At 38.4% G+C, this 26,770-nt stretch overlaps 1 protein-coding gene across 1 annotated transcript; it reads right to left on the minus strand.

Annotated features, from left to right (window-relative positions):
• Nucleotides 1-2,305: 2,305 nt before the first annotated feature.
• On the minus strand, nt 2,306-12,421 carry LOC104609823 (uncharacterized). Its single transcript, XM_010276208.2, has 5 exons — nt 11,760-12,421; nt 10,617-10,715; nt 5,614-5,658; nt 3,968-4,105; nt 2,306-2,824 (listed from the first exon to the last, which is right to left on the minus strand). The coding sequence occupies exons 1-5, from the start codon at nt 12,165-12,167 to the stop codon at nt 2,444-2,446; spliced, it is 1,071 nt and encodes a 356-aa protein (XP_010274510.1). The 5' UTR covers nt 12,168-12,421; the 3' UTR covers nt 2,306-2,443.
• Nucleotides 12,422-26,770: the final 14,349 nt, after the last annotated feature.

Genomic DNA, 26,770 nt, shown 5'->3' on the forward strand with positions numbered 1-26,770 from the left:
GATTTGGAAAATAAGCAATTCTAGGGTTTATATAGTTAAATCTTCATATAAAAGTTTTCTCCCATTATTCCCTTCCCCTCCAACCCCTCACTTCAATTGGAATCTACTTTGGAAGCTCAATATCCCTTATAGATGCCAAGTCTTTGTTTGAAAAGCATTATGGGACGTTGTATTAACAAAGGACAAGTGTGCTAAATGGCTATCTCCACATGATCAAATATGTTGTTTCTATTTACAACAACAAGAAACCTTTCATCATCTCTTCTTTACATGCTCTTATGCTAGGGTTGTTTGGTGTGAACAGGGGTGGAGCTAAGTATCTTGGTGGGGTCCTCCCCACCCAACCTTTTATTAAAACTATTATTAATATGTGGTTACTAAGTGGAGGTTCGATCAAAATCTAATAAACTAGTTTTTTGCCCCCTCCCCCCATGTAAAGGATTACTCTTTAACACTCTCATCCAACTCTCAAAATAAAATAAAAATTATTTTTTTCTTTAAAAAAAATTGTAATAGACCCAAACCTTCTAAGGCCATTTTCCCTCAAACCCTACTTCTTCTGCTCCCTATCTCATTTTATTGTGTAACACTTTAATTTAGCCCCTCCAAAAGAAAATTCCTGGCTTCGCTACTGAGTGTGAAACACAAATTGGGATTAATCCAAACACAATGGTGATTCAACCTTTGCAACTCTTAATCGAAGAATGGCTTAGTTCTTTGCAATTCCAAATAAGCAAGCAAGAGATCTCTCTTCTTACATTGGGAAATTTTGTGTAATGGTGTATTCCTAATATGGCAGGCACACAATAAAAAAAATATTTGATGGAATTGAGATGATGCCTTCTGGTATAATAAGAAAAGCTAAATACTGGCAACAATCTAATGGCAAGTGGCATGCAAATACATATCATCAACACGATAGGTGAAAGGGATTATGCTTCTCTTCACATAGATGGCTCATTTGATCCTAACACAAGCACTGTAGGACAGGCTTTCATTCTCCAAGACACTAGTAGAAACCTCACAATAGTTGATGGAAGAAGTTGTTGGGCCATAGAAAGCTATGATGCATAGCTTCGTGCCTTAGTGGTCTAGAAGCAACTTCAGCAGCCAATATAGTTGATATAATAATATACTTTAATTGTCAAAAACTTGTTAATCTCTTCACAATTCATACCGGACCAAGTTCATGGGAAGAACAGATACTTTGGGCTCACATCCGAAGGTTGCCACTTAGTTTTCAGTCCTTTTCGTTTCATGTAAATAGACGGTTAAATCCAATGGCCCATCTTTTTGCTTACTTTGCTTGTAAGGGTAAAGTCGCTATTGTATATAACTTTTATATCTACAATCATGTACAAGTTATTTTCTAATCAATGATCTAACATTATCTCTGCTCACACATCTCAAACAAATCAGGAAAACTCACCTCATACCGACCTCACAGCCCCATCCCATTGTATATTAGGAACATCTCCCCATGAATAATAATACAATGTACGGAAGATGCTCCTGATGGATGAAACACATTGCGAGGTTGATGTGGGGAACACTGTGTGAGGAGCAGATCCGGACTCATCTCAAACATGTTCATTATGTTGCGACGATCATGCTGAATGAGACCGGATTCAGTCCTCACACCATCCTCACAGCCTATTACAACCGTGCATTGGGAACATCTCCATATTTGTATCTTTTTTATTTATGGGGAGATATCCTTAATACGCAACTGCAATTTGGCTGTGAGCACTGTTTTCTGAGGACTGAATCCAATTTCATGTTGAACGTGCTAGAAGAGTTTTTTATTGGGAGGAGATCCAGATTCTCATGTACACAATGTAGGAAAGGCTCATTCTTAACATTATCAATGCATGCTCTTATCCACTGAGCTTAAAGGCATTTGGGAATCGCGTAGAATGGCAACGCTTTGTGTTTTCTATGTTTTATTAGTATATTCGATAGATTTTAGCCATTGAATCTGTGAATTCATGAATGCATTCAAACACCATGAGAATTTGAGAACTCAAAATAAAATTGATTCAGTTCTCCAAGTCCATGGTCTTCAGAAGACCCACCACTATTCCATGAAAATACATCAAACCTGACATAAATATTCGATGGCTTCAATCCGTGCAAAGGGACTCTTGACTAAGGAATAGATCCATGTCCAAATTGAGTGATCATGCCTTGAAATGCTGGTGTGGGTGGTACTTTTGGGCCCCAACTAGTTTGTTTTTTTTTTACTACTAATTTTTTTCTTGATGATCATTTTGTTAATTTCCCTACTTTTTTTAAGGCACCTGGGTTTTCAACAACTTGGGGATTCAATATCTGTAAACCAGGCATACAAAATTGAATAAATTCAAGCTCCTACAAGATCCTTAACTCACAAACAGGGGCCCAAGAGTGCAAACAGATGCACAAAGTTGAGGGCATGCAATAACTAAGAACCATTTGAATCTGAGTTTGCATTTGTGTTGAGATTCAAGTCTCCATGACTCGTCCTGATTCTTCGGAACCTAAAAGGAATAGGTTTCTCCAAAACAGACACATTAATGTTATTCCACACATCTGGTTTAGTAGGAAGCTCTGCAATTTTCTCTGCAATTTCCATATCTTCAGGAAGAACAGACCCAAAAACAGTATAACTTTTTCTCCACTCATTGTGATTTGCTAGGCTTATAAAAAATTCTGGGCCAGAACCAACCCATGCAACTGAACCTCTTCTTATGGGCGGACAAGCTTCGGTTGGAATCTTCTTAAATGTGGTTCCTTGGGCTTCAAGTGTGCCCTGAATCAGTGCAAAAGGAGGGCCAAAAGGAGCCTGCATGGTTCACAACAGAAGCTATAATAGGAAGATAAGCAGAGTAATACTTGGGCTTAAAAAATTTAAGAATATTTAGGAATTTCTGGATCAGAGCCAGTGGTTTTGAACATCCAGATTTACCTTCAGAATCTCCAGAGCAAAGTTGTGATGGGCAATCAAAATGGTAAGGGGAGATGAAGAAGCAGAATATTGGGATTCCAACTTCCAAAGTGGGCACACACTATTAGTAATGTATCCAATGTATAGCAAGTAAAACATACCATTTTTGGGGTTTTCTCATTCTATTATTTTTTTGGCTCTCCAATTTTTATTTATAATAAAAGGAGAAGAAACTTTAATTGATAGCTCAAAAATATTTCTCTAAAAAGACAAAAATAAGTATTGCGGAGATGTGAATGTTGGGCTTGAGATGGATGGGTGGTGAAACCAGAAAGGATTAGGATTAGAAATATCTACATGTGGAAACCTAGGAGTAGCCCCAATAGATGATAAAATCAGGGAAAGTAGGCTAAGATTAAGATGATTTGAGTATATGCGCGGAGAGGGACCACCTACTACACCACCAGCAAGAGCTAGGGGTAAGCCAAAAGTGACTTTGATGGAAGTAGTAAGAAATGATTTGAGGGTTCACAATTTAAAAATGAATATGGCCCTTGATAGAATAGAATGGTGAAACAGGATTTGTGTTGCAAATACTACAAAGTTGGGGTCAGGCTCTATTAGTTGATTTGAGTTGAGGACAAAATTTATTCCATATGGGATGTACCATAGTAATCAAAAAAGGATAGGCTGAATCAACACCATTTTCTATCTACGAAGGCATCATATGTATACTTTGCATCAAATTATCTTTTCTTGTTGATCTTTTTTTATTATTTTTTGTAAGAAGGCTATCATTTTTTTCTAAAGGTCCCAATTTTCACCTATTTTCCCTTTTAGATCTTTTTTACTTTTTTCTAAAGGCTACCTTGCAACTTATCTCATGGCAATTCAGAAGGGGGAGAAAAAGAAAAGAAGGATTAAGAACTGAAAAAATGGGAAGACATTCAACTGTCAATATAGTGTCCACTGTACTAGCCTAATCAAATATTGTGGATGAAGAATTGATGACTTTCAAAGGCAAAATTCAATAAATCTTACATTGTTAATGTTATTTCCTTTTGAATCCCAGGAGCTTCCACGCCCTTCTGCACGATAAAATTGGCAACCCGCACAATGATGTAAACCCAACAGCTCAAGAGTGTATGCCACAGAATGCGGTGCACAGTCGGGGAAGAGCTGTAATAAATTGAAGATTATCAATAAAGGGGGTGGATTTTTTTTTCTTATAGAGAGGTACAAGGGACTTCTGCATGTGGTCTTTAGTTCTATGAAAGTAATCAAACTAATGGAGTACTTAAAAAGGCAAAGATTACCCTGAAGATATCCTTCAAATAAGTTAGAGATCACAAAAAAGGATGCACCAAGCATGAAAATGGATCCACTCAAACTGCATCATCATCTACCAGTTCACTACAACTTGTCCTCTAGATGTTTTTACCATGTAACTCCAATCTGTCTGGTATTCGGCCCATGCTTGCACTTAAACCACAGCTTGTTCCAAGAAATTTCAACTATCAAAATAACATTATCACTAGAGCTGTCAATGGGTTGGGTCTGGTTCAGGGCAGGGTGTACCAGTCCCAAATCAATTATTAATCAGTTTCATATTGATAGACCCAGAGCCATCCCATTTATTAATCAGAACAATTGAGTCCGACCTGATTAGACCCAATTACACTTGAGATCTATAATTACCTATGATAATAACAATTTAAAACTTTATTTTTGATAATATTTTTTTTAAGACAAATAAAAAAGAAAGTTCATTAATCTGAAAAAAGAGTACAATCGGAATGGCTGATGAGAGATCACCAATCAAAAGAAAAAAGAAACAAAATCCAGTGCAAAAAAAAAAAAAAAAAAAACATTCAGTCCCTCCATTCCAGTTCCAAAGCAGACCAAAAATCAACCCCTAAATGACTCTCTTGACACCCCTGAAAGCTCAGGAAGAATCAAAATACAGTCCACAATTTTATTAAGGTTATTTTTTATAACCTTAATAAAAATGACAGTGAAATAGTAAACTGTTTGTATGTAGATAAAACAAGTGTTTTTGACCAAAATTATCTTATATACTATTAATCAAATTTACCCTTTTGGACATAAAATATAACAAAATTTACAAGAAAACCAGGAGAACTTGATATATTATTAACTATATAATTGGTTTGGGTCTGAATCAGTTCAGAACAGAAACAATTGGTCCCGACACAATTATTAATTGGGACAAAACCACAGAACCAGAACCAATATAATCAGTTTGGTTCTGTTGGATAGACCCAACCCGTTGGCATCCCTAATTATCACCCTAATCTTGGGCTATCCTTGTATGCATGCTCTTATCTCCATGAGATATCATCTTCTTACTACATCTTCCACCCAAAGTGATGAACAAGAAAAATGCATAGAAATGAGAATAATCCTACAGCTTCTATTAAATTTTGTAATAAAAAAAATAAAAATTAAAAAAGAAACTTATTAAATGACATTCATTCCCAACTATCTATCCCTCATTCAAACTTTACATTCATACCCTACCAAATGCATCTGCTAGGAAAAATATACAAGTATCAAACTTAAAAACCTCTGCATTAAGGATATGAGATCTTTGGCAATACAAAATCAACATAACAACGCATAAATATCTGTATCAGAAGGACTAGGTTGAAAATATGAGGACTTACTTTTATATGAAGAATTCCATGTTCAGTTTCCAAGCCAATGATACCCTACAAGGGGGGTGGGAATCAAAAAAGGGAAATTGATCAAACCACTTCAGATCTTCAACTAATCAAGAAATCACCCGGATTTAATGGTACTGAACCCGGATTCAATGGTTCAGTTTCCAAGCCAATAACACATGGTGCATAGGAAATGGAAGACAATTATGATAAGAATTTCACTGAAAACAAAGTCCAATACAAACACTCATGACTATCTATTTCCATATTGCAGTTTATAAGAATGTGTACAGAATTTATCAAAAGGACAGTAAAAAGCATTAATGGTATTTATCAAGAAGAATAAAGACCAAGTACCCATTTTCTTTTTGGAGTTAGCTCTAAAATCAGGTTTTGAATTGGAATTGAGGCCTCCATCCTCTAGTTTGAGCTCAAATGTTTGGCAGACTACTTTTAAAGGTAGAACTGGAATTAGACCCAACTATAGAATTCTCTTATATATGAGCATGTATGCTTTTCTTGAACTTCCAGAACACACTACATTGCATTACTGGTAATTTGAACTTCACCTGCAGCCAAAGAATCAATTGAGTAAACTACACTTTCACCAGCCAATTCTTACAAATTTCAACAGATTGTTCCCAACAAAACTACAACTTGGTGGTTCTCCATTGCTTCCATTGTAAACCAACCACTAGATTTCTCCTGGAATATTATTTTACTGCAGTTTGTGTGACAATGTCACAGTCCAAAAGGAAGCTGGAAAACTGGACCTTCAGTACTAGCTTACTGAAAGTCCGCAACCAAGTCTAACACCATCCTTGCTTACACTGCTTTATCATTCAGTTGTGGCATTTCCCTTAAATTAGAAATTGGCAACCTGGAAAAGGAATTATATCTCCCTTAGAGGAAGAATAACTTCAACAAAATCCACCTTTGCAAGCATCCCTATATACTACTTATCAGTATTCAGAATTCCAGTCAAGGTAGCAAAGAGATTGGTAAGTATAATGAGGAATTTCCTATGGCAACTTAGTCAGTCCAAAAAGACCACTTAATCTATTGGTGTACTGTGAGAAAAAGCAAAGAAGGATGCTTGGGGTTAGGTAAACTGATCCTTAGAAATCTCTCTCTTGGGTGGCTATGGTTGTTTCCTCTGGGTATGAAAAATTGTGGCTTGTTATGATTAAAAGCATTCACTATATTTCATTTAAGAGTTGGGATGCTGGTCTAACCTCTAGAACCACTTCTGAGGCCTTGTGGAAAGCCATTTCCTCCCTCTTAACTCTGTTCTTACTTATACAAGAATTGATATACCTTATGGAGAACAAGGAAAATTATGGGAGGATCTTTGGCTAAGGGAACCTTTGTTGAAAGACAAATATCCTACCCTCCATTCCCTTTCTCACAACAAAAACCAAAAAATCTCACCAAGTGTTACTATATCTACTCCTGGGACTGAGATGAGGCTAAGGGAATGTGAAGCTTCACTTGCTTTAGACCTTATTCAGCCTCTTGAGAGTGTCTCCTTTGGCCCATCTGTTCCAGAACAACAAGTGTGGTGTCCAATTTCTAATGGCATCTTCTCAACCACCTTTTCCTTCCTTGTACTTTCTAGATTTTTCTTCCCAACTTTCTGGCTAGTGCTATTTGGAAAGGGCAGGTTCTAACTAAAATGCTACAAAGAAGACTGGGCTGGTGCTTCTCTCTCTACATTTGACTTCTTTGCAAAGCAAGTAGTGAAACTATTTCTAACTTGTTAATCTCCTATACGTTTACCTCTAGAATTGAGAGTATGTTTTCTCTTTATTTAGTTGTAGGTGGGACCCTCCAGATAGTGTAGGCAACACTCATGTACCTCAATGTCAAAAGGAGAGGAAAAATCTTATGGAGATGCTCTAGAGCAACAGTGCTCTGGGCGGAAGGAGACCTAAACATAACATTGAAGAGCTTATCAAACAGCAATTCAGACCTATGGAAGAATATATTAAGAATATAAGAAAGCTGGTAGCAGAGTTGAGAGTTTAGGTTTGGCAGATCCCAAGGGAAGGAAACACTATGGCAGACATGTTAGCTAAACAAGGGATGAACATCAATGAACAGAATGTATAGATAAAAGGTTGTATTTATGTTGGTAACAGGGGCTACTAGGGGTCTTGCAGTGCTTGGCATTTTTTGTACAGTTATAGACATTCCTTTATATATTTAATAAAGTTCAAAGTTACCAATAAAAAATTATTTCAATTAAATTGCTAGTTGCTACTATGAGATAGCTCCAATAGAACCATTTCACCCACAGACGTAGTCAGTCTACAGAGAATAAACGCCTGTGATCTCCTTCAGAAGAAAAGCTTGGGAAGACTTTACATTTCTCACGCCTGTTGCTTGTGTCTCAAGATGGAGAAACAACTGATCACCTTCTTATTCATTGCAAGTTCACTCAAAAGGTCTGGCTGCAGTCCTTAAACCTGACAGGTTATCATTGGGTTTTCCCAGAGCACATTCGAGACTTTATTCATCAGTGGCAAGGTTATGGCCTAAGCAGAAGAGGCAAAGCCTACTGGCAAACGGTGTTACATGCAGTAATGTGGGGAGTTTGGGAGGAAAGAAATAAACGCTTATTTGAAAATAAACTCAGAACTCTCACTGAGTTAATTTCAGAAATTTCCTATCTCTGTAATTTATGGGTGGCTAATTCAGAGCTGTTCCAAGGTCTCTCAACTGATGATCTTAGCAGAAATATACAAACCATTCTATTTTTTCCACACTCCACTTAAACTCCCTTAAGACAACCAGTAGTATTGAGTGATGGTGTGATGATTTTACACTTCAACGGGAGTGATGCAAGTAATTGGGAGCATCTTGAGGGATGAAAGAGGTAATATTTGTTGGGTTTTCAGTGGCCCAATTGGATTTACAGACTCAACTAACGATGAAGTGCTGGCTGCTCTCACTGGAATCAGAATAGTAAAAAGCTTGGGTATTCAGAATCTCTCCATAGTAGGAGACTCAGCAAATACCATTTAATGGCTAAGGGATAAGGAGGGGTCCTCGGAGGTTGAGCCACTACTTGGCAGAAGCAAGGAACTCCTTGAACTGTCTAAGTGCAAATCTGTTTTGGATCCCAAGGGAGCTAAATCCTATTGCAGATGGCTTAGCTAAACTAGGTGCTTGCTTAGAAACGCTGTATAGTGACAGGCATTTTTTCTTTCCTAGTTTAATGAAATTTGTCTAAACTTTTCTCCAAAAAAAATATAGTCAAATCCAATTCCATGACACCAAAGATGCCACCATGTCTCTATCCTCGATCATAGCTACTGCACCGTGTCATCTTTAATCATCATTCAGCTATTTACAGTCATAAGACTTACATCCCACCAAAACATCAGATTATAAAAAGAAATAAGGATTTAATGCAGTTTCTGAAGGCGCAGCAGGGGTGTATAAATCTCCATTCTTTACTACATGGCATCTGAACAACATATTTCTTATCATACAATTTGAAATTTCTGGGCATTCCTTGAACTGCAATTTCTAAAGCCTATTCCAATGCCTTAAAGAAAACACATCCTTAAGGTTGTGTTAGCCTGTTAGATGGCAACGCAAAAAATGGAATTGAGTTCCATCTCTGACCCAGTTTCATTGAATTTAAATGATTACTCTCCCATGGATTTTCAAAGCAGAAAAAAAGATTGGATTGGAAGGTTTGAAATCATCTGTTTCTGAATTCTGCACCACTATATATATCCTTGAAATCCTCAACCCCAAAACCACCTAAAAGAACTATTTTCTAGTCATCTTGAACTTTTTGTAAGGGATTTCCAAAATGCCACCTAATGGAACTTCATTGATAGAATTCAAGGATTCAAATTGGCTTTCTAAAACAACTTTCAAGAATTTTTAACTTCGACATAAACCAGTTCTGAAGAAAATGGCTAGTGTTTGTCTTCATGCCTCTCAGAAGCATGAAACAAACAGAGTGGTAGGTACCACTTCTGCTAATTTGCTTGATTATCATCAAACTACTATTTGTTCATTGTTCATAACTCTCAGCCATTTCAAAACTACCACCAGATTATTTCCTAGGTTTTAGTGCATAACTGCCACAAAAGATATGGATCTATATAGTGACATTTATAATATTACAGTAACAAGAAAATTATTTTATTTATGTACAGGACAGGGTCTTAACCACTAAAAGTGTAAAACCTTAAGGGAGGTCTGCATGCTATGTATAGACATAACATGATTATTTTTGGTTGTTCAGAAGAACTGAATGAACCCTTTTTTTTTTGAGAGAGAGAGAGAAGGTAGTAATGAACCAAATAGTTTTATCTGAGTTGCTTGGACAATTAGTTTCATATAGCTCCTTCCCTGTCTTCAATATCAACTGTCCATTTGGAGTGAATGCTTGTCTTCTAAGAGATAAGACCATAAGCATCACCAACATTGTTTGACCAGCAAGGTTGTTCATCAATATGCCAACTTTTCAATTACAGTGGTGCTAGTTTCCAAATGTCAAACAAGCAGGCTATAATCTCAGCAGAAGTATCTATAGGAAAGAAAAGAGATGATTCCTTAGAATGCTAGTATAATTGTGACCATGATTCAACAAGTTTTTAAGCACCATCTGTGTAAATCAAAGCAGTCAACTAGTGACAAGTGTCATTAATTTCAATGGAAAAGGATAATTATTCTAGACCTACTATGAGCATAATTAAACTTCTCCAATCTCTTATTTTTCATCATATTTTCTCTATTGTGTACATCTTTCAGTATTTCTCCTTTTCAGTTGCAGTAAAACATGTGGAAAATAGCTAATATGTTTCACACTGAAAATTTTCTGCCCCTTTTAAGTTGAAAGAAAAGGAACCTTGTAAATGAAAGTGCTCTGTTTTTAATATCTAAGATCAGAAAGGCCAGGTAGGATGAAACAGAATCGTTAACTTCATTCCAAGGCTAGATAATGTAAGAAAAAGCAGTTAAAAGTCTTGAAAACTACATACATCCCCTTTTCCAAATATAAGCCCAGAAGTCCAAATTTGTGGATCTCCCGACTCCTGGTGATCAGGAGCCAATGCATCCTTCTGCTTCTTCAACCAGCACTAAAAGCAAGAAGATGATATAAGAAAATTAGGTGCTGCATAAGGAACAGCTAAGGGTATCTATCCATCTAAGAAAGCAATATACAAAAAAGGCCATATGTCTTGTTAACTTTGACAAAATATGCAGGAAAATAACTTGAAAAGAATAAGTATGCCAAACCTATAAAAGAGAAAGAATAAGTATTGCAAAAAATAGTCAAATCCCAACCAGTCAAAAGGAGCACTTGAAAGCACAACCACAGATAACATATAAAACTCTAAACCTTTCATGTAATGTCTGAAAATTTATAACACTCAAAACGTTTAGAGGTGGAATTGTTTAATTTGACAACGGTGCATCTGGATGCACAACTGACTTCCATTGGACTAGCATCCCCCAAATCGTATCATTAGAGGCATTTGAATGCAGAATTGCATCATTCAAAGCCGTGACAAATAAGCAATTGGTTTCTTGAATCCAAAGATAACTCCCATTTTAAGTTGCCATCGTAGCTAATGCCCTTGTGCATTAGACGCTCTGAAATTAAACAGTCTGGGCATGCTGTTCCAAAACAGGTTTTGATGCAACCACATAGCAGATTGCATCTTCCTCTATCTCCAGTAATAATCTAGTGACATAAACATATATGTTAGAGTTCAATTCACTTAAAACCCTGAAAGATCTATACATGTCTCGTGCGAACAAAATCACAGCTCAACCAAATATAATAATCTAGTGACATAAACACATATATTAGAGTTCAAGAGTTCAATTCAGTTAAAAGCCTGAAAGATCTATAAATGTCCCGTGCCAACAAAATCACAGCTCAATCGTTAAATGCGGGACAATTTTAGTTGTATGAGACTGTTTTGCAGTTCATATTGAGTAACGATAAGAAGATAATGAATGAAATAAAGAAAAACCCAGATTATATTCTAAATTAATAATCACAGCCCACCCAATTAACGGAAAAAGAAAAGACGACTGAAATTGAAAATCATCTAATTATACCATATAGAGAACACGAAAAGAAAATGGAGTGAATATAAGAATTCACAACTCACCTCACCAAACTTCGGACCACAAGTCTCTCTGTTTCCGCAAAAAACCCACGTATCGCACAAGCAGGGCCCATCTCCGCCGCTGCACATCGCCTTGCATGCTCGACAACACTCCTCTGAACTATTAAACTTGAAATCCGTACCCCACTTCACAGAAGCCCCCCAAAGCTCCAATTTCTCGACCCCCCTGCAGCATTCCCCTTCCTCTGACCCCAAAACTTCCTCCCCATCACCACTGACATGAGACGACGATAGCACCGTAGAATCCAAGTCTAAAACCGAAGAAATGTTCTTTGGTCGGACCACCATGGATATTAACATGTAAACTATAGAACAGGAGGCGAGACCGATCAATAGAAGGATCAAAGGAGCCCAACGGCTAGCTTCTGAGTCGTTTGACTTCCGGCCCATTTGAGATCGAAAGCTGAAGAGAAACAACCAAGAAATGATCTCTTCCTCCTTCTTAGCTTGGCCTTGGAGATTGTGTGCCGAAAAAAGAAAAAATAAAAGGAAATGGACCGTTGACCTGAAAACAGGGGAGACTGTAGTAGGAGACTGTAGTAGGAGACTTATTATACGTGAGGTCCAGAGATTCCCAGAAACTCAGAAAGTGGTGCAGACGTGCAGTAATGAAAGATAACTGGAGACGAATGTGTTCAACTTCAACAGGAGTATTGGGCCGGCAGCCTAAAAACCGTTTTGGCTGCCGGTTCCAGATTCTGACAGTGTCCGGTCCGGTCTAAATGTAATATCTAACTCTAACAGCATTACACTTGAACCATCCCTACCCACAAAACACACGTGGGAACTTTCTTTTTTAATGCACGAGCCAAACGAGCTTGGTAGCACCATGTCCTTTGTTTAGCTTCTTACCTCTTATTGTCTAGCATTTCGAGCTCAGCTAGTCGTAGCTTTACATTCCCATCCTCTGTAATCCCCTCTTGGGTAGTCATCCTTAGAGAGTTCATTTGTCTCTCTAAGGGGAGTATAACTTCTACACCATATACTAAAGCAAAAAGAGTTGCATTTGTAGTGGTGATGTAAGATGTTCGATATGCCCATAAGGCCTCATCCAAACGTTCATGCCAATCTCTTGGACTTTGACACAATCTTCTCAGAGGGTTTTGTTAAAGGCTTATGCAAGTTCATTGGCCGTTGCACTATACATGGTTGATAACCTCTACTTAATGCCAAACTTGCCACAAAATTGTGTGACCAATGCTATTGATAATGGCTTCCCGTTATTCGTGATAATGTAACATGGAACGTCGTAGTGGTAGACAATGTGAGTCCGAATGAAGTTGACAGCATCTTCTTTCTTTACTTCTCAAAAAGGAACTACTTCAGCCCATTTGGAAAAGTAATCTGTTGTTGATAGGATGAAGAGGTGTTGGCGAGAAGACTTAGGTAAAGGACCAACCACGTCAAGTCCCCATGCATCAAATGGCCACGATGCAACTATAGGATATAGAGGTTTTGGTGGTTGGCGAATAAAATCCCCATGAAATTGATATGTCTGACACCTTTTGGCATATTCAATAAGTCTTGTATTATTGTGGGCCAATAGAAGCCCATCCACTTAAGGTGATCATGGAGCTTAGGTCCTGATTGATGAGCACCACAAACTCTAGAGTGTGCTTTCGAGTTCACTTTGGATTTCGTCTTCGTGGATGCACCTCATGTAGGCATCATTGAAGGAGTGCCTGTAGAGGTTGTCATTGTAGTATAGGAAACGAGATGCTCGACGCCGTATCTCAGCCCTACGCCTGGGATCTTCAGGCAACTTCTCATACTGCAAATAGTCAATGAAGGATCGTCTCTAGCCCTTAACCTCCATAGTAAATACAAAAACCACATTATTTTCCTGTTTTGTCTCTTCTCGAGGTGACTTAGGGGGTAGAACCCATTTTGCACAAATGGGTATTATTGTTGCTTCATTACCCGTAAGTGCTAAGCTTGCCGCTAGATTAGCAAGGGCATTCGCTTACTTGTTTTCGCTTCCAAGTACGTGCTCAATGGTAGCATGCTCGAACTCCTTTGGTAATTGGATTGCATAATGATGAGAGAGAACTAAGTAGTCATTGCACACCTCATACTCTGTCTTCAATTGGTTGATTACCAATTTCGAGTCCCCATATATTGTGAGGTGGAGGAATTCCAAGTTAAGGGTCATTTCTAAGCCAATGATTAAAGCTTGGTACTCTGTCAAATGAGTAGGTAAGGAGTTCTCTTTGTGGCAAGACAAATACAACATCGGTACCTACACCATCTTTATGTTCTACTCCATCGAAAAACATCATCTATGCTGGTAAGATGTCTATGTAGAAAACCTCTTCATTAGGAAGGTTTTTGAAAAGTTCCCAATTTGCTGGAATATGGTGATCTACAAGGAAGTCTACCTATGCCTGTCCTTTCATAGCCTTCTGTGGGACATAGGTGATGTCAAATTCTGACAAGATGAAAGCCCATTTAACCAATCTTCCTAGAAGTATAGGTCATGTCATGATGTACTTGAGGGGATCTGTCCTTGAGATAAGGTGGAAAGTATGTGCTAACATGTAATGTCGTAGCTTCTTCGTGGCAAAGATGAGAGTAAGACAAGTCTTCTTTATGTGTGAATAATTCAACTCCGCTCCTATTAGTGTCTGACTAAGGTAGTAGAGTGCATTCTCTTTTCCTTCCTCATTGACTTGTGTCAACAAGGCTCCTAATGACTACTCTTGTGTTGCGATGTATAGGATGTGTGGCTTCTCAGGAATTAGTGCGAAAAGTACCAAGGGTTTGAGGAGGTATTGCTTTATGCTTTCTAAGGCATTTTTGTAGGCCTCATCCCATTCAACTATTTCAATAGCTTGTTGAATGGTTAACAACGCCCTACCAGGTTGGAGATGAACCATCGAATGTAAGCCATCCGTCATTGAAGACTTTTCAACTCATATAGGTTTCATGGCTCTAGCATGTTTTGTATGACATCAATCTTTGATTGATCAATTTCAATCCCTCGATGACGAATAATGAACCCAAGGAACTTGCTTGAGGTGACTCCAAATGCACACTTAAGAGGGTTCATCTTTAGTTGATATCTTCTTAGCCTATTGAAGATGTTATGCAACTCATTGAGATGGTCTTCTCTCTTCTTAGACTTGAGAACCAAGTCATCAATGTAGTACTCGACCTTTTTGTGAAGAATGTCATTGAAGATCCGTTGCATCGCGTGTTGGTACGTAACACTGGCATTCTTAAGCTCAAAAGGCATCACTTTATAACAATAGATCTCATTTGGTGTTCAGAAAGCCATGAGTTCTTTATCTTTAGGTGTCATACGAATTTGATTGTATTCAATTGAACCGTCCATAAAGGATAATGCCTTGTGCCTTGTAGTTGCATCTACCATGAGTTTAGTGATAGGCAAAGGAAAGTCGTCTTTTGGGCAAACTTGATTTAGGTATTGGAAGTCAACACAGACCCGAATTTGGTCATTCTTCTTCATCACAAGGACAATGTTTGCAATCCAAGTTGGATACTTCACCTCCCAAATGAAACCACTTCCAATGAGTTTGTTTATTTCTGCTTTAATTTGCGGAATCAATTTGAACCGGAATCGATGTTGTGCTTGTTTAATTGGTCGTACCCCGTGCCTAATAGAGAGGTGGTGGACAGAAACCTTTGGGTCTAACTCGGGCATTTCCTTATATGTCCAAGCAAAGGCATCATTGTGCTCTTGAAGTAGTTTTAAGTATTTAGCTTCTTCCAGGCTAAGGAGTGCATTGATGCAGATTGGTCTAAGTTCCTCTTCAGTGCCAAGGTTCATCTCCTTTAAGTTATCCATTGTTTCTTGGCCTCAATGGTGATATGGTTAACCGAGATAATGTCTTCATCCTTAGTTATCACTCATTTTGTTTTTCATTTCTTGTCTTTGTTGAAAGTTAAACTTTGATTGAGAAGATGATGGAGATGTGATGACAATAGTCTATTGTCTAACTATTAAGGTCTCATTAGAGGAAACTTCGAAGTTTTCCACCATCTTCACCCGAGAAGGAACAACACTCTGAGACTTTGACTTTTCCTTTGTAGCAATGGTGCACTATAGGCTTTGACTTTTTTGTTGGCCTTTTTTTTTTCATATTGGAACCCTTGGGCCCTATGCGGGAGAGTACTGAAGTCCTTTGTAGTTGAGCAGATGACACTGGAGTAGCATCTTGTCCTCCAAGCCTGTCGAACACTGATTGTCTTTCTCTCGGTTCTTCTAGTCGGTCAAAAACTGAACTCTGTTGCCTATGCTTCTTTTCCTTCTTGTCTACCACTTCTATGGTGACGTGGTTGGACGATGCCTTCCTTTGTGAAATTCGAGTTGGTGGATTTCAATGGTATCCTAAGCCAACATTTTGTTGAAGGATATGGGAGCCTCTACATTGTAAAGTTCTTTGTGCCTTTGTTAGGCCATAGGTTTGTCCACTTGTGAGGACTGGCTTAAGGTCCCCTAATCGATGATTTTCACCTTCTCTGTAGCCTACCTTCTTGAGGAACTTCTCAGCATTGGGATCAAACTACCCTTCTTGATGTTGCCCTACTTTACTAGTTAATGAATCTTTAACAAATCCCTTTAATGGAGGTTTAGAGACCAACGACTTCAATACTATGGAGATTGGAAGCACGAATTCCTTCTAAAGAACTTCAGTGTCACTCCTTGATATTTGTGCAACCATTACCTCAAAAGGAAGTTGTCATTCCCTTCTCCTCGACTTTGGTGTGTAACGAAGCACGGGGGTTGATTGGTTACAAGGAAAGGAAGTCAATGGTGGAGTTGTCGGCAAGATAGCAAATGCATGTTGGTTTTGTAGAAGCTTCTTGTCACCACTTGAAGATGTATTTTCTTCTTTGTGCAATGTGTCTTTCTTTTCCTTCCAAACCTTCATTGTAGAAGATTTTGACATAGAGATCGAAAGAGCTTCAAATATAACCTTGTTAGCATAGAACTTAGCATCGGCAAAATGTGCTTCCGCTTTGTCGAAAGGCTCTAACTCGACGACTACTTTCCTTTGTTTTCCATTACGGTAGTATTTGAAGCATCAGTGCCATGTTGAAGGAACCACCCCTGTCTCACGTAACAAAGGATGTTGCAAAAGTAGTTGGTAGGATGTCTTTGCGTCAATGACATGTAGAAGGGCCAAAGATGTCAAGTCCCCTATTTCTATCTCGAGACGCACTATGCCAATAGCACACTCTCCCTTTTGATTTAAGCCTTGGATTGTCAACTTGCTCTTTAGCAATTCATCATTGTCAATCCCAAATTGTTTCATAGTGGAAATTAGCATGATGTTGATGATAGATCTACAATCAATGAGGATACATGACATCTTCTATTCATGAACATATCCAACAATATACAAGAGTCTGTTGTGTGGACGTGAGCCAAGATGTAAATTCTCATCTGTGTTAAACAGTGTATGCCCTTAGCTCTAATCAAATTGATGTACATATCCATTTATTGTAAATGAATAAAAGTGCATAATTGTTTCATGTTATATTTGGTGTGTTTCTGTGTAATCACACTTAAATTGGACACTTGTGATACTCGTGTTAGTTTAGAATGTTCTTAGCCGTTAGAAAAACTTGGGGAAGTTTATCCTGCAAAGGTTGACACTGATGTGCTATCAAGAAGGTTGGGGCAGCTTGTATCAGCTGTCAGGGTTGGACCCGAAGCACATGTAGTGTGTGTTTGTTTAAAACATTGAACTCATACCATTTTTCAGTTATGTCCTATACCTTGGAGACTGGTGCGCAAAACTGGAAAGTTACACATAACCCTAGACTCGATTATGGTACAACATTAGTTGTTGGATTGGCCGTCTTTAATATTCCAATAAGTGAGATCCTTCGGGAATCAAAACATGGGTATGTTTGGGCAGTCTGAGAATTCACTCGAGTGGGTGATCATAGTGATAGGATCAACCCCTTTGTCAGACAAAGTGAATGATCGGGACTGCACTCTCTCTAATGGAAACAAAAAACTGTTGGCTATCAATTTTAGTTGTGTTTAAGATTTGTTTTGCAAAATATATTTATATGAATATATTTATATATATATATATATATATATATATATGTTTTAAGGAAAAATGTTTGCAAAATGTTTTAATTCCTATGACCCATAAGAGTAGAGAGTACAACACTGCACCTTGCAACCAGGGGAAGAGGTCATTCTCTATCGGGCAGTGTTTGATCATAATGGGCTAAGAGGTTAAGTGTAAGAGATCATTTATGGCTTTTTACCTAATATGCTATATTTTACTAAAGTCCATTATCCTTGGGCTTTCATATGATGGCTGGATTCAATGATCATTTAATGTAAATGTTGGGCCCATTAAGACCCCATACTGATGGATTCAGGGATTCACTATACTTGATAGTGAATTCGGCCAAGCCTTTTCACAAAGGCTGGGCCAAACTCATATGGGATTATGTAAGGTCATTGTTGGGGTCCCACACCATACAAAGAGAACCAAATAGGCCAGCAACTACCTAGGGACGTGAGCCACTTGCTTAATGGGCCTAAGTCACATGACAACTTAAACAGTCATGTGACTTGGGCGAATATGGGTATGAATAAGGGTTTGGATCAGTCATTAGGATAAGAGGATAAGTCTTATACACTTAGAGAGTCCAAATCCAAATAAATATTTGGATTAGGAACCTCCTAATTCGATTAGGAGTGGTGATCCTTAAGGTATATAAATAGAGGGGATTGAATCTTCTCCAAAATCACGTTGCTTTTAGTTCTCTCCCTATACTTATCGCCACAAAAACCCTAGTTCATTCTCCACCTTGTGGTTGATCTTGATCAGTCTTGATTTCTGATCTTTTGTAAGAAAACATTAGAACAATTTCGTGCTCACCTCCCTTGCTCGATTCAAGCTGTTGGATTATAGTTTTGCTGAAAACTGCGTTATTGAACCGGCTCCAGTTCAAGCTTCACCATTTTTAGTGGAAGCTGGTTTTGGAACTCTCTTTAGGCGTGAACTACCACTTTGGGAGCTACATTTGTGGAATTCTATTAGGTATTCTTCTCCATTTTTTTGGTGTGAAATTTGGTCTGGTTTCGGTGTAAGAACGATCATTGAAAAATGTAGTTTTTCTAACACTAGGAATACAATTCCCATAAGGGTGAAAGAAAATTTTTAAAATTTTGCCCATCCATACGATGGATTTGCCCTTCCTTCACTGTGAAGGTAATTGTTGTCATGCAATCTGTGCAGTCATCCCCTTTTGGTACTTGTTGGGGAGAATCAAGGTCTTCGCCATTGCAAAGCGAACCTTCTGCAGCAGTTATAGTGCTCGAGTAAGGCTCAGGTGGGATGGCACTTCCTTTAGTTGCTTTGTTACTTCTTCATCACACTGGGGTCATCTTGAAGAAGCTGTGTCATGTCTTTGTCATCGTCGGAAGAAGCTTCTTCTATTGATGGTGATGTCTCATCTTCGTCAACTGCCACCATGTATGCTACTACACACTCCTCTAGAAAAAATTCTGGGTTATTGGAGTTGGATGAGGTTGTTGAAACACTTCCTCCTCACTAACTGGCAATACCTGAGGTGCTTTCTTCTTTGGCACTTGCTTCTTCTTGGAGGCGTTGTGTACTCGTCGCTGCCTACTAGTTCGCTTTGGTCTAGTTGACGTAGGGCAACAGGATGAGGAGCCTTGTTCTTATACCGAGAAACGATGGTCCATCCGATCTCGTCTTGAGGAGATGTTTCTAAGTCACTAGAGTAGATGGAGATAGTCTTGCCCCATTCGAAATGATTCCTTCGGGTTGGTGTCGTACCTTCTCCTTGGGTTTCTTTTTGGTGAAGGTGGACCACCCATCTTCTATCTCATCTTCTGAAACTAACGACTCTTCCTAGTAGTCCAAGTCATCATTCATCAGCTCATAGAGAATTGGGATGTTGGGATTCCCAAACTTTGGCATGTTAGGATAGGCATAAACCGTGGTCACCTCTTAATCAACAATAAATCAAACAGGAATTGCCCCTTTTGGGAGGGATGCTATAGGAAAATCCATTGTTGGGGGGTCCAACTACCTTGCCCCCAGTCTCCATAATTTGAGGAGAATCCACTAAGTTGTGTTGTGGTGTTAACTTCTCTTTTTCCAGTGCAGAGTTCCTTGAGGTCTAGACACTCACTGTAGCTTGAGTCGAGGAGGAAGAACCTGTAGAGGGTTGCAATTGTACTGGGTCAAAAGACCCAAAAGTCACCATGGTGATGTTAGTAGCAACGAAATTGTCACCAAGATCTAACTCAATCTTTCCTTGTTCTACAAGATGAAGTATTTTGCCCTTCAGGAAAAAACACTTTTTAGTTGGATGACTTATTATCCGATGGTACCGGCAATACTTGGGATCGGTCATACATCCTTGCTCTTTAGGTCACTTAGGTGGTGGAAGCTCAATCAACTTTGATTGGAGTAGTTGGTTGAGCATTTCTAGAACGTCGGAGTCAGGGAATGGATACTCCTTCTCTTTTAGTTCATTCAAAGTAGGCCTAGACTTCTCTTGGCCTTGGTTTGCAAAAAATTTCACTTTAATCTCTATCTCTTCTTGCCGGAGATCTTAATTAGTGTAGTGGTAGTATTCATGACTTTCTTTCCTTTAGAGGAGGAGGAGGTCTTAAGGTTCTTGACTTCCTTCTTACTTTCCTTCTTCTCATGAGGATCACTTAATTGGGGATTCCCATGCTTGACTATCTGGATCTCCAAGTCATGAGCTCAAGTAGCTAACTCTTCGAAGGTGGTAGGCATATTTCCTTTAAGACTGTAGAGTAGTCCCCAATGCATCATTTGGACACATGTGTCTATGGTAGAGGATTGATTGATTTGTTCCTTGCACTGAAGGGCAAGGTTTCTCCACCGTTCGATGTAGTCAATGACAGACTCATCATTTCTTTGCCTTATAGTAAAGAGTTCTGGAATTCTCTCTCAAGCTGGTCCCAACTATCAATGGAGCCTGGCTGGAGGTCGGCGTACCAATCAAACATTGTAGACTTAAGAGAGTGAACAAATTGCTTGACCATTTGGTTGTCGTCGATTCTCGCGTTGTTTCAAGTCTTGATGAAGTGGGTTACGTGTTGCCTCGGATTTCCCTTCTCGTCGAACTACTGGAACTTAGGAGGTTGGTAGCCGACTAGTATGCGCATCTCATCAATGCGGCGAGTGTATGGTTTGACATACACTAGAGAAGTTTGTGGAACTCCTCCATATTGAGCCCTTATGGTGTCAACGATCATGCATTGGAGTTGTTGCACTGTTAAAGAGGTGACAGAGACTTGGGTGGTGTCTTGCATCATGTTTTGCAATGTGACATGATCTGCTCTTCTTGTTGCTACTTCAGTTGCTCTTGGAGATTAAGAGTCATTGGAGGAGTGAATCCTGGAGGGTGAGAAGGTCATTGACTGGATTCCGCTTAGCGTTTTTGTATCTCTAATTTGTCCAGAAGGCAATCTAGAGAGCTTTATCAGCGTTGGAGATCTTGAGGTTGTCAATAGCTTTGGCCATCTTCTGGAGTCGTTCTTCCATTGTCGTGGCTTCTATCTTCATCACCGGTATGACGCCACTAGAAGCAGAGTAGGAGTTGTATAATAGAGAGGACCATGACTCCGTCCTCAACCCATTGCTGGATTGGTCATCTAGAAGAAAGTGTTTTTTTCCTTTCAAATTAAAGTGTGAAGAGTTGAGGAGGCTTTGATTATGGAGAGTAGTCACTTTGGTGATTTTTCGTGTTGGAAGCTCCACTAGAGATGATAGTTGCACTTTGTTGGATTTCGCCATGGCACGTGTGATAGGACGGTTGTAGGAAGAACTGAAAGCGCCATAAGGCTTGTTGGAGGAAGTTGCAGCCTTCTTGGTAGCCATTAGATGACTGTTGTAGTTGTTGACTCGAAAGATAAGAGGAAGAGAGTGTCCCACTAGGCATGCCAGAAATTTGTTTACACAAATTCCATGTATTTCAATTAACACAAATATGGACACAAATTACAAAAATGAAATCATAATAAAGAAAATGCAATGGATTTGAACTCTCTTTGATTTCTGCTCGATGATGTGAGCAACCTCTGATTAACGGTCAAATTTGGTGAAGACGAGGCCCTCTAGTGTGTTTCTCGTACTTCTTGAAGTGTTGATGTAGATTTCCTTGAATTTGGTGTTTTTGAAGATTTGGTGTAGATTTCTTTACTCTGGGCTTCTCACTTGATAGGATGTGAAGGATGCTTCTCTAAAAAGGGCTCTTTTGTAGTGGCTTGATCTTCTTTAGAGAGTTTGAATCCAAGTTAATTGTAGAGAAGTAAGAAGCTTTTCCCTTCTTTCTTTTCTCTTGATCTTGAAGTTGTTGGAGTTTGCAGGAGCTTATAGTTGGTTGCAATCCTCAAGTGTTGGTGTGTGAGAGCTTCTTGCAATGTGATTGTTGAAAAAAAAGGGAGGCCCTTTCTTCCTAGGCAAGGCTATTTATAGCCAAGGGTTAAGGCTGCCACTTCAGCCTAATTAGCTAACTAATTCCATGTGAGTGGGGTTTTGGGTTAGGGTTAACTCCCATGCATGTATCATTATCTAAGAGTTAGTGGTCTTGCCAATGGGATCACCCTATTAAAATAGGACATGGACCATATTGGACTTAGTACACTTGGATCCTTGAGCCACTAAGTTATATTTATGTAGATTAGAGCCTTAGGCCCATGGAGGCCCATATTAATTTAGAGGCTACCATGTAAATTAAGCCTATTTATTTGCATCTCAGTGTGGACTCCATGGGGAGATATTCCTAATACACAACGGTGGTGTTCTGTGGATATGAATGTGGGAACAATTTATGGGTAATAGATCCACAATGAACTACATGATGCAACGTGTATTTGCCTACTTATTCGATTCGTGGTTGTGTTTGATTCTGGTACTATCATTGAGAAATGTTCCCAATACAAGGCGGGGATGTGCTGTGGGACGTTGTGGGGCGTAGATGTGAACTCTTGAAATGAGTGCTCAGACGCTCACTACACTATTATGGGATTCTGGTAGGGGAATAGGGGTGATCATGGCCTAGGCCAGGCTTAGCACCTATTATAACGATTATACCCCAGGCGGGATTTGTAGGGGTCTCATTGGGCTTTCAGCCTAAGTCATTTAATACGCTAGATTTAATTCATATAATATTTTAAATGTCATTTCATAATATTTATATATTCTATAAAAAAGTTGGGAGAATGACAGTTCAACCCAAGATCAGAATTCTTAGGCCCAAAGTACAATTGAAGTAGGTGCCAGCTCTGAATTGATACCAATTCACGAGTGGGCATTGGTGTATAGTGTGGAAATATTTGACATTTTGAATTTGCATAGGTCTGCAGTGGAATTCAGAAATCTACAATGGGCTGTCTGTATTTTTCCGAAAAAATTTTGGGCTGGGTCAGGCCTAGACTGGACTTAACACAAAACCTGGGTTGAAGCTTAGAATTTTTAGGTCAGACTGAAAATGATCAACTCATTCACCCCTAGTGTCTGATAATAGAACTAGCAAAATAGAACATTACTTTTGATGGCTTTGTTACAAATTTTGATGGTGGGTCTTTTTTATTTATTTTTTATGGTGCTTCTTATGCAATGACCTTGAGAACAAAAGTAAATAGCGAAAATACACATGTAGTCAGATTCCCAAACACACACACACAAACAAAACAACCTCTATCACATTGTCCAGTTTTCCCCAAAAATAAGTATGGTTTTGAAACTATACTTTTTTGATCCGAATTTGAATTCAAAATCAATTCCATCAATTTGAATTATCCAATTGTCCAAATTTAAATTCAAATTCAATCCCATCAATGGTCTGAATTTGATCCATTTTATAATTAATTGGCTCAAATATGGCTCCATCATTATCCAATATGATATAAGTCATAGGTTCAGGTTTGATACATGTTATTGTTTGATTCATTTTATTCATGGAATACAATATCAAAATCATTTTTAATTCAATTTTATGATATTTCAAACAATTTTAATTTATATTCAATATCCGATCCCAAGTCTGATAAATTAAACCTTGTAAAATTAAGGAGTATAAAGTATGAATGGAAGCCCACAAATACTGAGTGTTATATGTGCGAGTTAGCCATATGTTTTTGGCTACAAGTGTGGTAAAATAGGATTCGAGATTGAACAAAACGAGCTACTCGATAAATTGCTTATGGAGAATAATTTCTCGACCACTTTTAAATTGCATAAATCAGACTGGTGTAGCAAAGCATGTACACAATTAGAATATTTGAGAGAGTGAGCTATTTACAAGTGCCCTTATGACTTCTAAATTGTACATCTTATATTAAGTGTATGAGAAACATCTATCTGAGCTTTATATGGTGATTTAACTTTTGGGATTTGACCAAGACTGTTAATTAATTAGTTTCATATATATATATATATATATATATAGATATATATGTATGTATGCATGCATGTATGTATGTATGAATGCTAACAATTTTAAGTTTAAAAGCATTTTTTTTTGAAAAATATGATAATTATACCCCTTTTACATATAATAATGCTAAAGGAAGTGCAGAAATTGGGCCAACCCAAGCCCATTACTCCCCCCACTCAAGATGGGGGAGCGGGTGGGTGTGATACTTTCAACCTGGCCTAGAAATTCTGGGCCCAAGCCTGCATCAGGTCCACAAATTTCAGATTTCTGAAGTATTGGGGCCCAAGCCCAGCCCAACCCATACATATTTGTATGTGTTATTTAGAAATTCTGGGCCCAAGCCTGCATCAGGTCCATAAATTTTAGAGGTCTGAAGGATTGGGGCCCAAGCCCAGCCCAATCCATACATATTTGTATGTGTTATTTATAAGACCCTTATTTACACATAATTTATACATGTGCACATATGTTATTTTATAGGGACCCATACATAGTTGATAGTTGAGTTGCTCTTTCTACAATTTGAGGTGGAGTATAAATCCTACTTCTGAAACATTTTCCACTTACATCCTTCCACAAGAGGCAGAGTAAGAAATTTAGGGCCTGTTTGGTTTGTAGGAATAAAGGTCTGAAATCAGAATCCAACTGTTTGGTCGCACAGAATCAGAATCTCATATCCATTCCTGGTGGAATGGCATTCCCCCATTTAAGGGAATGGTCATTCTCTCCCCCTCCCTTGGGAATGAAATCCCATTCCATCCGATTCTAATTTCCATTCCTATTCCTGATAGACTATGGGAATAGGTCATTCTGGTTATGCTTTTGGAGGATTTCGATTCTGATTCCAATTCTAATTCCGACTGTAAACCAAACGGATCCTTACTTTTTTTTTTCATGTTTAGTGTTAATTTTCTTCTTTATCATTATAGTCCACCATTCCCTTCTAGGACCTTGAATCTGTTGATCAACTAAGGCCCAAACTTGTTGGGCCTCTATCCTCCACTCCCAAAAAATTCAGTCCAAATTGATACCTCTTATTGTTAAAATTGGTTTTACTGGAATTTATTTCAGATTAATATCCAAAGAAATATTTTTGCTTTTGGGGTGCATGTAATTCTTTTATAGCTTTCAAAACATTTGCATCTTCATTAGCCCCTCAAACTTTGTTTTGCGACAAAAACCTCTCACCCCTCTAAACTTCTAGATTCCAGCACTTGACTCCAAAATAAGAGCATTTGAAGCCCTTAGGTTATGTTTGGTTTGAAGAAGAAGGTAAGGAAAGATAGGAAAACCATACAAAGTTTGTAAAGGTTTTCCTGCATTTCCTTTCCTTTCCCTACTCTTTCCTTCAAACCGACATACCATTGCCTTAAACTCCTTGACATTTTTTCCAATAGACAAGCCTCTAAGCACAGCCGCCCACTCTTACAAAATCTATGGACTATTAATTTCTATTGCTCAGGTGTTCTAGCTGCAAAAATTAAGTCTAGATAATAGTATAATACAAGAGTGTGACTCAGAAACATTGCTCGATCTGTACTAAGTTTACATCAACCATGGTCCTGACCCAGTTGCCGAGACATCATTATTGTTTTATTTTTTAGGGCTGTTCATGGGTCGAGTTGGGTCGGTTTAATAGATTTTTTCAACCGACCCGGCCTAGTCGAGTTACTTAAAGAGCAAATCGAAACTGACCTGCCATTAAGCAAAACCGACCCAAGTCGGTTTGGCATTGTTTGTGAACAGCCCTATATTTGGTGTAAAATTTATTACTCAAAAAAGGAAAACAATCCTAAAGACAAAGTAATTCACATTTAACCAATGTTTTATTTTTCTTTAATGTTAAAAATAAGTAACTAACTCAAAAGAATAAACTAGGATAAGGATTACCTAGTTAGGAAAATACTAGGAAATCAGAAGCTAACTAACCCGGTTCGGTTTTGATTTTCACACATGAAAACCGAAACCAAACTGAATCATCTGTTTATCTCTCTTCACAACCCGAAGCCGATCGGTGGTGAAGAAAAATCAACCAAATCAGATTGGGTCGGGCCAGTTTGATCGGTTTGCCATTGTTTGTGAACAGCCCTATTATTTATGCACAAATTCCTTACATTTTTTCCAGTATATTATAGTTGATTTTATTTACTAAAATGATTATTAGACCCCTTTTGGTTTATGGGAATAGAGGTCTGAAATCGAAATTGGAATCACCAATTCCAATTCCAATTGTTTGGTTGAACGGAATCAAAATCCTATTTCCGATTTGAGGGAATGACCATTGACCAAACAGACTTTATAAAAATAGATCACTCCAATTCTGATTTTGAGGAATATAGATTCTGATTCTGATTATATAAACCAAAAGGACCCTTAGTTCCTTGTCAAAGTTCATTCGAATTTGCAAAATGAACTGGACAGCATAACGAATGGAGGGAGCTTATTCAAGTTGGGGCCTTGCGGGGTAGGGGTAGAGAATTGGTTTCACTGTATCCAAGCATTATCTTTTTCTTTCATTAAGTCTTCTCTGGTCTGCACCGTTAACCATCGGA

Source organism: Nelumbo nucifera, chromosome 1 (genome assembly GCF_055504915.1).
Source record: "Nelumbo nucifera cultivar China Antique chromosome 1, China Antique-T2T, whole genome shotgun sequence".
Classification (NCBI taxonomy): domain Eukaryota; kingdom Viridiplantae; phylum Streptophyta; class Magnoliopsida; order Proteales; family Nelumbonaceae; genus Nelumbo; species Nelumbo nucifera.

Coding starts and splice junctions, on each gene's coding strand:
- LOC104609823 (XM_010276208.2), bottom strand. CDS start 12,167: ATGGGCCGGAAGTCAAACGACTCAGAAGCTAGCCGTTGGGCTCCTTTG. Junction 5,659..10,616: donor TTATATTTGGAAAAGGGGAT/GTATGTAGTTTT, acceptor CCCCCCTTGTAG/GGTATCATTGGCTTGGAAAC. Junction 2,825..3,967: donor AAGGAAATAACATTAACAAT/GTAAGATTTATT, acceptor TGAACCATGCAG/GCTCCTTTTGGCCCTCCTTT.